The sequence below is a fragment of the Colossoma macropomum genome, unplaced genomic scaffold (genome assembly GCF_904425465.1).
Source record: "Colossoma macropomum unplaced genomic scaffold, Colossoma_macropomum, whole genome shotgun sequence".
NCBI classification, from domain to species: Eukaryota; Metazoa; Chordata; class Actinopteri; order Characiformes; family Serrasalmidae; genus Colossoma; species Colossoma macropomum.
This window is the reverse complement of record NW_023494796.1, coordinates 15,221,537-15,233,953: the sequence shown is the minus strand read 5'-3', so window position 1 is coordinate 15,233,953 and position 12,417 is coordinate 15,221,537. Positions and strand designations below refer to the sequence as shown.

General features: G+C 38.0%; 1 protein-coding gene across 11 annotated transcripts in view; it reads right to left on the bottom strand.

The window, feature by feature from the left end:
• Positions 1 to 12,417, bottom strand: part of apbb2b (amyloid beta (A4) precursor protein-binding, family B, member 2b) — a 65,109-nt gene that overhangs the window by 4,560 nt on the left and 48,132 nt on the right. For 5 of the 11 annotated variants that reach the window (XM_036582915.1, XM_036582914.1, XM_036582920.1 and 2 more), the window contains 7 exons: positions 10,668 to 10,795; positions 5,444 to 5,449; positions 4,993 to 5,107; positions 3,834 to 3,921; positions 2,053 to 2,136; positions 1,849 to 1,964; positions 1,486 to 1,665 (listed from right to left, as the gene is read on the bottom strand). In XM_036582915.1, the coding sequence (XP_036438808.1) occupies positions 1,486 to 1,665; positions 1,849 to 1,964; positions 2,053 to 2,136; positions 3,834 to 3,921; positions 4,993 to 5,107; positions 5,444 to 5,449; positions 10,668 to 10,795 (717 nt within the window). Of the gene's footprint in view, positions 1 to 1,485; positions 1,666 to 1,848; positions 1,965 to 2,052; positions 2,137 to 3,833; positions 3,922 to 4,992; positions 5,108 to 5,443; positions 5,450 to 7,802; positions 7,987 to 10,667; positions 10,796 to 12,417 lie in introns of those variants that run through there. The other 6 variants (XM_036582918.1, XM_036582924.1, XM_036582917.1 and 3 more) reach the window with 5 other exon arrangements.

The window sequence follows — 12,417 nt, the reverse complement described above, 5'->3', positions numbered from 1 at the left end:
TAGCTCATACTCAACCAGTGCAACCTGTATGCCTAAATCATCAGACAGATTTACTACAGTTTTATCATTATCAATATTATATAGAACAACTCAGAACACACGTGTAGGTTCACTGGATATTTTGGAGAGTAAATATAATGGTTATATTTGTGTTGTAAGCAGTGCGACCCCTGGTTCCAATCACCAACACTGTAAATAAAAAATCAACTTTTCTCTACATTGATCCATTTCACATCAAACCACTCTGAATGACTTTGCTTACAAATCAATGACTGCATGAGACATTTGCAGTATGCAGAAAAAAAAATCGTGAAAATTCTCTTTAAGTAATCTCAAACTGACTTGCTTAATAGACTTTGCAGGGTAGCTCAATGTAACTCAGTGCAAAACTAAATAGGTAAACTGGACACCCAACATGTCTCAGCAGATTGACTAAGGGGAAAGTTGTGTAAATTAGATTTTTTATTGATGCTAAACTGTCACTTTATAGCATCTCTCTAAAGGCTGTTTTCTGCCTTTTCAAAGACATATTACTAAACACAAGTTGGATATCTTGAACTAATCTAATCTTTGACATCCATGACTTGATCTGAGTGCTGCAGTTTCCCACACGTATGTTATACCTTGGTGGAGTGCCCAGGTATACTTTGGCCACAGTCAGAAGAAATAACTGTATCTTAAAGATGAGCATCTTAGTCACGTTAGCGGTTAATATTTGAGTAAAAGACATCATTCGAGTCTAGATTGTGTTTTCATTTAGACATTTAAACGTTTTGCCAGCAATAATGATTTGTTTCTCAATCAGAAAACACTTCTGTTCACTGTTATTCCCCTGCCAGAATATATAAAAATGGCTGATAGGCAGTAGTGCAACCTACTGAAGCAGAAAGCCCTTGACTGGCTGGATCAGATGCATTAGTGTTAGGGTAAGGGAACATCAGATGCCAGCTGGAAGTAAACTCTGCACAAGATCTCCAGGAGAAGGTTTGCTGACCACTGCTCTAAAGACATAAATTAACCCCTTAATATCGCAAGCGTATAACATATTAAGACTTATTGTTCAGTAACTACAGCGACTTCGGTGCAAACTGGCTGAGCTATTCTTTGGTTATAGAAGTGGGCCCTCTGGTGAGCCCTCTCTATGTAAGGGGCTAAGCCTGTAAATAAGAGTCTTAGTGTTGTTAATATTTGTTGTAACTGACATATCAACACAGTCTTGTAAAAAAACTGTGAGTATTTGTAATAGTAGAGTGCAGTCATTGTTAAAAAAATTGTGTATTTTGTTATTTATTTATTTATGCCTCCACCATCCTCTATACTGAAGTACATATCAAATTTGTGGGAAACACTGTACTGTATCAAAAAAATGGAACCATATGAATTCCTTATATTTCCCTTATATAACATACATTTTTTTCTTATTTTCAGGTTAAGGGTTGGGGTTAAAAGCATAGACAGGATTTGACTTAGTATCCAGATACTGACCATGCATGCAGCCTGTACAGCTTCTGACACGCTGCCGGCGTTGGGCTCACACCAAAACACATGACACTCAAAATGCTGGTTGCCTGTGTCCATGATGAAGGCAAAGGTGTGCACATCTCTGCCCACGCCCATGAACGACAGGAAGCGAACGCGGCACTCCACAAGGACTTCCTCTTCCTCCTGATATGTGAAATGACGTCATTAGTCTAATACACATCCTTTCTATTGTTGTGAATAATGTCTTTGTGATGACTTTGGGGACAAAAGGTTCAAGTATTCATACACAATTTAAAATAACAGAAGTATGAACACAATTTTTTGGTGAGAAAGTCGGCTTAATGTTTAAATAAATAATGTTATTGCCTTCTCCTTGATGACTGTGACAGTCGCATCAGCTACATTCAGCATCACTGGAGTCCACTCGTCTCGGGCTGATGATGTCATCAGACTATCCACTGCACTGTTGAGAACGTCCATGCCTAAAAATACAAGCCACATGATTGGAGTGAGCAAGTGTGTGCATGTTTGTTTTTGTGTGGAGAGAGAGCAATTAAGAGTGTAACTTACCTATGGGTCTGGCTACTGGCATCATACCAATGTATAACACCTGAAACTTCTGTACCAGTTCGGTTTTTGGTGTGGGAAACTCTGCTAAGAAAGACAGAACATGTCCCATTAACTAACAAACACACGTGCATATAGGGATGGCACAGTTACTAGTTTTACTGCGGGAAAACACAATTACACATTAGTAATCTAAAGATTAAAAAACAGTGCTGACAAGTTGTAAAATTAAAATCAATCTATTGGTGTTAAGCTGCAGTTCCATCAAACTATTGCCTCTGACTTCTTCTGCTGAGGTGAACGGAGATATAGCTCGGTGAACTAACAGCTAATCTAAAACAGCTAACACTGGATTAGATTCTTTTTTTGGAACTGCTGTCTGAGCAGTAGTTCCCTCCACATTTGTTTTTTTGAGAGAACAGATCCTGTAGCTCACCCTCTTGTTTTCTTTTGGCTCAGATTTTTGCAGTATGCAGATTTGCACACTTAAATTCCATTGACAAAGTTTCAGCATAATTATATTGTTAAGATACATTCATTCAGAAGTGGTCTGAAGTCAAATGATAGGAACCAAACATGGGAAGTGTTTAATGCCTCTAAAAGGTTTCTTACAAAGATGTCATTGCATGAAATGGATGTGAATAAGCTGCCTGATGCCTTACACATTATTTTACTAAAGTTTTAAGATAGGTTTTTGCCCAAAAATGGACTTCCATTCATGCATCCATTTGCAATATTTTCAAGTGAGTTAATCCAAGTTTGTTTTTAATTAGGAGACTCAAAGGCTTTGAAGTGAGTAAAAACATAAGTGAAAACGCCTTTCCTGCATTAGTTTGGTGGAAGATATTCTTGTTTTTATATTATAAAACTTGTTGTTATATTACAGCCTGGTTTGGGAACCTAACTGCTACAGATAAAAGCAAGCTTGCCAGGATCATTATACTGGCTGGCAGACCTGTAGCAAGGCAGCGGAAGCAGCTTGATGAGCTGTAAAGGGCGGCTCTATATAGGAAAGCTCTTGTTATAGTGCCAAGTCCCATGCCATCCTCTTCACAATGAGTTTGAGCTGTTGCCTTCGGGACGACACTTTAGGGTGCCCATAAATAAGAAAAATCTTTTATTCTCACTGCCATTAACCTGCTGAATCATTCTGAATTATTCTTAGCATGTAAGGACTGATGTGTGTATATTGTTTGTTGAGAATGTTTGTACTTGTTGTACTATGATTGTATAGTGGCAGAATAATGTTGTATGATGCTTCAATTGTGGCAAGACAAATTTCCAACACTGTTGGACAATAAAGTTGTATTCTATACTACTGTAGACAGTGCAACCCCTGGAACTTGCCACTAGTACTACTGTAAAGAAATTTGAGTCAGCAAGTTTACAATACATCATTTCACCACTCTGAATGACTTTATTTACAACTCAGGAATTTAATTTTTGAATTTCTTTTAAAAGTCCACCTACATGAACTTAAAACACCTGAAATGAACTGTTACCAGAACTAAATTGCTTTTTGTGTTCCTGTATCCTTTACAAATGAAGTGAATTGGCTTTTTGATGTGACTGGGGCTTTATAAACAAATGTGAAAGAATCAATTCAAAGTCCACCTGTGTGATATCTGGGTAATGATGCTTTTTAAAAAGGTAATTTCAACAATACCATAATTAAACTGAAAACTGCTGCTTTTTGATATCATGATGGGAAATTTTCATATCATTCCATTCCTCTGCCATCTACACTCTCACATTCATAAACAAAACGTTTTCTGGTGTGTTACCTTGCAGTGGGACATCAAGTCCTGCGTGGCTCCTGTCCTGCAGTGATCCTCCAGCCATAGCTTTGGCATTCTTACGCTCCGCCATGATCTAACACACATCATTGACATGATTACACAACTGAACAACCCATACTGGGTCCAAAACACAACCGCTTAAATTCCCAGGCTTATTACATACTAAGTCTACTATTCAGTAACTACATGAACTTCACTGCAAACTAGCTGAGCTATTTTTAGGTTACAGTAGTGTGTAATAAAACTTTGGGCACGCCAGTGGGCCCTGGCCATTTAAGGGGTTAATACACAACACAACAAGTAAACACCTGACTATTCACAAAAACAAAAACACAATTCACATCGAAATAAGTGCACCCCTAATTAATTTACACCGGACTGCAAACACAATTTAATTCACAGTAAAATAAGTACACACCTGACTAATTCACGCTGGACCTAAAATATGCTCTAATTCTTATTTAAAAAAAAATCATATCCTGACTAATTCATAGTGGACCTGCAACATATGATCCAATTCATGTATGCTCAGTGAATTGCATATCTGACCTTCTCTAATACACAGGATCAAAAAATAGCACAAAAACAGACTTGATCTACTCAGAGTGAAAGCTAAAGACAAAGGCATAAGCCTCTCTCTAACTCTCAATTCACAAGAGAGCAGCATCAATTATACATGTCTTTAATCAAAAGCCTTCTGTTTGCCACTGCAAGGCACTCTCATGGGTCTCTGTCTTGATTTGGGCAAAATGCAGAATTTAAAAGAGTTCTGTACAGTCCAGAGACATAAAAAGATGGCTAGAACTGTGTTGTATTAACTATGAGTCAGACTTTGGGTAGAATAGGGCAGAAAAAAATAAAAAAATGTGCCCAAACTGTACATTGTGAAAGATTTCATCATGAATGGCTGTGTTCATTTAAAAGGTCCAAATTAACTTGTAATAAAATCCTGTACTTGAGAATGAGAATGTTTTTTTCCCTCTTCTGTAAAGCTATCGTTTTAGAGACACAAGGTTTTGTTCTAAAACCAACAATATTCAAGTTCTGAAGGGAGGTTTAAGTGTAGACGGATAAGATGAGAGTTGGTGTAGAGCAGCTGTAGAGTCCTGAAGTGTGTGTAGAGGTGTCTGGGTCGGTGTCTCACCCGAGAGCAGATCTCATGCAGACTGGTGGCGATGGCTTTGGCAGGCGTGTCACAGCGGAAAACATGACATTTTAATATCCGAGTGTCCTTATCCCGAGCTACATATGCAAAATCCCTAGAAAAAAAGAAACAACAGCAATGATTTAGACAAACAAAGAATGATGCTGGGTGCAGTGTGTGGGTTCAAAACAGCAACCAAAGGCCATAAAGACAAATGAATTGGCCTTTAGGACAAGCAGAGAAAAATCAATACAACAACAAAAACATGAGACCACACCACATACACACACAGACACATAGACATACGACGCATGCTCAAATTCTGCAGGTATATTTTGCGTATGTATGTATGTGGTTTGAAGGGGTACACCAAACAGCTGAATGTGTGCAGATAAAACAAATGAAAAGAGATAAGGAAAGAGTGAACTGAGGGCAGCAGAGGAAACGTTACCTCTCTCTGAGTCCAGGACAGCAGTGGAGAGTGAACAAAAGGAGAACGAGGTTTTAAGAGAAGAGCAATGAACTATCTACCATCTCATAACACATACACTTACTATATCCCACATGTAGAACGGGAATCACTCCAAGTGACCTTATAACAAACAGTTATTGAACAAGCCTCAGGGTATAAGGGTGTGTGTAAAAGCAGCATGTCATTAATGTGATTTCACATGATGTACCCAACACCCTAAAATGTCAAGGTTGCCGTTTGCAAGAGATACGTGTCCTTGAACATATAACAGCATGCTAATTAGGGATTTATCATATGCAATTCATAGATGCACTGTATGCCACAAAGTTGTTTTATATAATCAATTAAGTCTTTTTAAAGGCTTCCTTGTTTACCCAATAAAATATCTGGAAAAGACTATGCACAGTCCACTATGCACTGTTCATTCAACCCTATTGAATCGAGCACTTCGTAGGAAAATTTGGCGACGGCCCCGTAAACCCTTTTAAATCTGCCGCCAAAAGATTTACAGCTGGTGCATATCCACACTGGTCATAGTAAAATGTATCAGTGTGTAGAATCAGCACTTTCTGTGATCGACCTTGTTTCCTATCACAGTATAAAAGATGCACGAGGCTTCCATTATTGCTGGTTGAACTGCGATCATTTCCAACCAAACACAAAAGCTCACTTTTGCATGAGTACTTATTGTTTTGTTTAATCACAATAACAATGAAATGCGACTCGCATGACTCATAGTCTTATTTATGAGTTTTTCATGTTCAAAAAAAATATAGTCCGTGAGACAAACTAAATAAAATTTCTACATCTTTTTGACTTTTTAGATCTAAGGGTGGGTAATATGACAAAGATTTATCATAAGCTAAATAAATTACGTCACAACACATTAAGAACATATATTTTGTGGATACTGTCAAATATGCTTCGTTACAAAGTAAGCATAATTAGTCCTGTTTAATCAGATTTTGTGCAGTGCATCTTGTAAAAGACTGAAGAAAAACCCCAGTAGGTTTATTATAAATGTTGCAGATTTAGCTTCGAAAAAAACAGAAACATTGTGATGCATATCGTGTATCGTGAAAATGTCTTTAAGTATTGTGATATAAAGTATTGTGATAATATTTTTGCCATATCACCCACCCTTAGTTGGATCATGTTCTTTACATATCAAATAAATACAACAATAGCTTTAAGAAATCATATGATTAAAAAAATAAATGGCAGAAATAGCAATGTTTTTGTATGAGTCTTTAAGGGGTAAGTCCATTTGTACATCAGTTGCCATCAACAGATTACTTCATTATTACTATAATTGATACTCTCAGCCTTAGTAAACACCAGGTGACAATGTGATCATGTTACAAATTCAGAATGTAACCATGAAGAAGTGGGTGTAACATTCATAAATAAATTAATTCACATTTGGTGCTACTTGACTTCACTCAAGGTCTCTCTTATCTATCATTGAGTGCTGACTGAAGAGGGGATAAGATGCACTTAAAACGTTTCTCAGAAAACAAGATGCCTTTTAAAATCTTCCAAATGCAGCCCTGTGCAAATCCTATTTGTCAAGCACAAAACTGAGGCTGATGAGTTTATGCAAGGAGAGCTTATGTCTTTCTGAACTGAGCCTCGGTGACAAAAAATGACTCAAAAGGGCCAAGTACAGAACCCTGAGGAACCCCTAAAGATTACGCAAATGACATTTGTGTCTGTGTGTGTAAGAGAGGGAAAGAGAGAGAGACATCAGAATGGCTTATTTGCATGAACACTATGCACTTTAAAGCTGAGGCGGCTTTATGATAAATCACTTGCAGCTGTGACCAATTTTAAATATGAACAGGCACGTGCACACATGCATACTAGTGCAGAAAAAACAATACAGAAAGCATTTCTTCTAAATATATCTATCAGTCTCTGTCTTTCTTCTCTCTGTCTGCTCTCGCTTATGCTGCTGTTCCTGAGAAATCTCACACTCCTTCACATCTTCAGCAGAACGAGCTCGGTCACACACACACACACAAACGGCTCACACATGCTACAACACTCATACAGAGCAATTTACTAAAACCACACTATTGGCTTTTGGACGAGTGAAGAGAAAACTCTGACCATGTGACTGAAAAACTTCAGTTTGCTGTCTTGGTTTACTCAATTCATTCAGTAGGTTTAAAAATGGCTGACACTCTACACTCATTAAAGCACAAGGTATTTCAGCAAGTGAGTGAGACAGAGGGAGAGAGACAGAAAAAGGGATGAAGGGAATGAACGAAAGGATGGACGGACAAAGAGAGAGAGAGAAATAGAGGGTGAGAGAGAACAGAAACAGAACACTTACATCTAAGCGTTTGTAGAGCGATCTATGTTTTAAATTCATTCTAATCTGCCTCTTTTCCTCTTCCACTCCTCTGCAAACATGCTTCACCTTGCTGCACTCCTCCTCTATCTCTCTTTTGCTCTCTTTCCCTCATTCTCTCTCTCTCTATCTCTCTCTCCCACTCTAATGTCCAATCCCTGCTTCCCCTGTCCCCTCCCCTTGCTGCTCAACTCGTCGCTACGGTAACCTGAGGACGTTGAGAAGGAAAAATGTTATGCATTGGGTTTGGGGGTGTATTATCGTAGAAGAGTCTGGTGATGTCACACAGACACAGACACACACACACTGCGGAGTGCAGGCTAATCCGATATTCTACAAAGCAGAAAGTGGCTGTGGTCATTTCAGGATTTACTGTAAGAATAAAAATACTGTGTAAACAGCCCCCTCTGCTGGCCTGATGGCAGAACCGCAGGCAGCTGCTGAGGAGAAAAAAGTGTGATTCAGCAGGAGGGATGATAAAGTGTAGCACGCTGCCACATCCGCACCAAACACACACACAGCCCGGGATTACAGCGGTAAAAGTTACTGCCCCTCCAGCTAGAGTGTCAGAGAGATCGATACAGAGCTGTTGGGAGAACCTCACACTCACACACACACACACACACACACACAAAAGCGTGCACACAGAGGCACTCCCCATTTCACTGGATTAAACTTTCATCAAACCATTCGTCTCTCCATCATCAATCTTTTATCGTGTCCTCCTTTCACTGTGGAGAATCCAGCACTCTGCGCTCATCAGAGTGACCTTTAGTGAAGAACGGACATCTGTATGCATTAACAGCTTCCGCTGAGATTAAATCCTTTGCCGTATAGTGTAGAATGCACGGGTGCTTAATTCATTCATTAATCTACTGTTTGTTAACCGTTATTGTGATATTTGCCTTTGTAATTCTAACACTAGAGAGGGCTGCAATATGCAAATGACCCTTGATGAATCAAAATATTCAGATAATCCAACAAAAGTTAATTATTTTGATCAAAACAATGCAAACCAAGCTTTTTAACAGGGATGCAGCAACATTTGAATCATGGGCCAATATTCAATATGTTTCATGTACATTCAGGAAAAATATGGATGCCTTTGAACTCTTATGTTGGCGAAGACCTTCAAGAGTACCTTGGACGGCGAAGAAAACAAACAAATGGATCCTAGACCAAATCAAGTCTCACTGCAAGGCCAGATAACCAAAGTGAGACCTCTTACTTTAGACACATTCAGTGAAGAACCAATTCATTGGAAAAGACCATTACGCTTGGAAGAGTTAAAGGTAAAAGAGAAAGACCAGCTACAAGATGGATGGATAAAATTAAAGGAATCACGAGCCAGCCATTGAGAAGCCTCAAGACCAGATATTCTGGAGACACACTATCCATATGGTTGTCAGGAGTCAGAAACGAGTTGACAGCACTTAATAACAGTAATAACATTCAGTACTGTGCAAAAGTTTTGGGCACCTGAGAAAATTGGGACTAAACTCACCTGGAGCAGCATTGCAGAGAAATATAACTTTTATTTCTACAGGGTTATAATTGCAGTAAAATGTGTAAAATCCAGACAATTTAGTGAAGTAGCCTAAATTTTACATGGTCACCTAAACATTCTGCTTTTCTGGAGTAAAACACATATATATTAGTTTGAAATATCAATCAAATCTAAACATCTGTCCAATGCCCTTAATGTTTTAAAAGCCATTATCTACTGAAACTGATATCTGATACAATACATACATCCCTAGTTTTAACAAAGAGTATAAAAACATGTTTAAGCTGATTTTACAAAATTCTAGTTATAATTCACCAGAAAACAGCTCCTTATAAGGTGTGAGGTGTGTTTCTGACCTAATTGTACCTGACAATGCTGCATCTGTGTGATGTATAGCTAGACCGGCACAGAAAACAACATAAATAATCTTTGTTGTGCTCCACAGGTAGGGGATCTACTCCTTGCAAAAATAACTGCCCCACTGAATTTTCCATCCCCTGTTTTTTCTATGCTGTAACATTACTGAAACCAGGAGGTAATTACGTCTGTTACAATGCCAGTTAAAAGTAAAAGTTTAAGGACACCAACCTTTTCAAACTGTTTTTAATAAATGCAAACACTTTCTTTGTCAGTTTGCAATAATGTAACATTAGGCAGAAAGCTAGCTAAGTTTCATCATGGGAAGAGAAAATATACAGGCTAACAATTCAGTGAAGCAACTGTTTTGCAAGTGATTATGTGGTACTTTGCTACTGTGAAACACAAGCGCCAGAATGTGGATGAGTTGCCAAGGACGCGCTGTTAAAGTCTAAATGAGAAGGCAGAAACAGTGTGACTGTATCACTATATAGGCTAGCTACTTCAGCTGATGTTAACTTGGTCCAAAAACAATCCGTTACTCATCCAGCAATTCGTTACTCATCCGTTACTCATCCAACCCTCAGCTGTTTTTGAATAATAAAACATGTTTTAAACAAGTGTATTTCTCTGTGTAGTACTCAATTTCTGTAAGCCTCCAGCCATACATTATATCTGGCAAACTGGTGTTTCTTCCTTCACTGTGGTTAACCAGATACTTAAATATCAAAATTAGAATGCACATCCCTAATACTTGAGAAGACGGTATGGAATGTATGTAGCCATCAAACATTTTACTTCAAACATTACCTAAAAGCTTTCATTTAAATACTGATAGCCTTGCAGGTATTTTTTAAACAGTTAAAATCTTGGATATTTTAACATTTAAAAGCGGGAAATGAAAAAGTGAAAGTAGATCAGTAGAATTACTGCTGATCTGTCACCTGCACAAAACTGTCAGTAATGGGCCAGACATCTCTTACCTGCCGTTGTCCCGGCCTACACCCCAAACACGGATGCTTGCGATTGGCTGAGAGTGAAGAACACTGCGGTCCATTGGGTCGACTAGATTCAGCATGTTATTCTCCAGAATCAGATACATATCCTTCCCCTGCATGCAAGCACACAGAGCAAAAGAGAAGGTCTCAGGAAAGGCCTGTATGTGTGCATGCATGTGTTAGTGTGAGTGACGAATGCTGAATAAGTGATACAAAAGAAAAAAGCTAATGAAGACGAGAGATGAACTCCCTCCGTACTGTCACAACACATTACACTCTCTCTCTTCCTCTGTCTCGCACACTCTCATCTCTCCCTACTTGCTCCCTTTATAGTTGTTTTTCCTTCATTTCTCTCTCTTTTTTCCACCTCTTTCATCCAGCTTTCTCTTGCTTAGTAATTCTGCAGTTCTCTTTTTTCCCAGAACAAAACACAGGGCACAGGAACAAGTGTGTGTTTGTGCGCTTGTCAGAACAAAAATGTCCTGACTTTGTAGAAGAACCAGAGAAACAGGACCAACTTACAGGATCAACGAAACGCTCCTGAATTTGTAAAGTCTTTTTACAAAAACTATGTTTCATTGCTTGAAACTGAAATAGCAAATTAATTTCTTTTTTGGTTACTGAGGTTGAGGTCAGGTTAGATTTACAGTTAAATGTAGAAAATTCTTATTACATATGGGGTACTTATATACCTACAATACATACAGGACAAATTATTGTTGCATGAAGATGCTCACATACACAGTTTCAGGCACCTGCTATTATAGTCTTATCTGCACGCTCCTGCTCAAATTATTTGTTTTGTTGATTTCCTAGATGAAAAAAAGTTGACCCATCCTCTACAGACAACACACCACTGTTTATTTAATGAGTTTAATATATTGGGGAAAATAAGATCTAAAATGTGGCTTGTGCAAAATTCAAGGCAAATTTATACTTTGACAGGGAGTATTAAAACTTACAACTATATTAAAAACCTATTATTTGGGCCCAGTTTCCTAAAAGCATCTTAACTGTTGGAGAAATTGTTCACTGTGATGCTCACTCTACCATTTAAGAATCATCTTTGTGCTAAGATGCTTTTGGGAAACCCAGCCCAGTGTAGTAAAGCATTAATTCTTTTGGAAAACAGTATTGTTATGATAAATACAATAACATCAATACACCAAGAAGCAATTCTGTGTTTGTTAATGTGCATGTTAACCACTTCTAAACCTCTCATCATGGCAGCCCAGTATTATCTGTAGTTATAATCCAATACCTGGTTTGACTTATTAATGCTTTGTTAAATTAAATCATGTTAGCTGGTATTAAAATTGAACAAATCAATATGAAAGATAGGGGCATCAATGAGAAATCTCTCATTCTAACAAGTTCATAAGCTATTAAATACTTTTAACTGCATTAATGTTCTTGTATTCTTTCTATTTTTAAAAGGTGATTTTTCTAGACTAAAAACAAACTTACTGCCCAGTTTTTCTAAACTAAAAACAAAATTACAGACCAGTTTAAACTGAAATTCAAATTGGTTTTCTGCTTAGGTGCCTAATACATTTGTACAGTACAGTATATAATAAATATGGGACAAATTATTATTGTGCTACATACAGGGTTTATTCATGACCCCATATATTTTCTTGGCTATGTATAAAAACAGTGTGTGTATGGGTATATTTGCATATTTGTGTGTGTGTGTGTGTGTGTGTGTGTGTGTGTGTGTGTGTGCGTGTGCGTG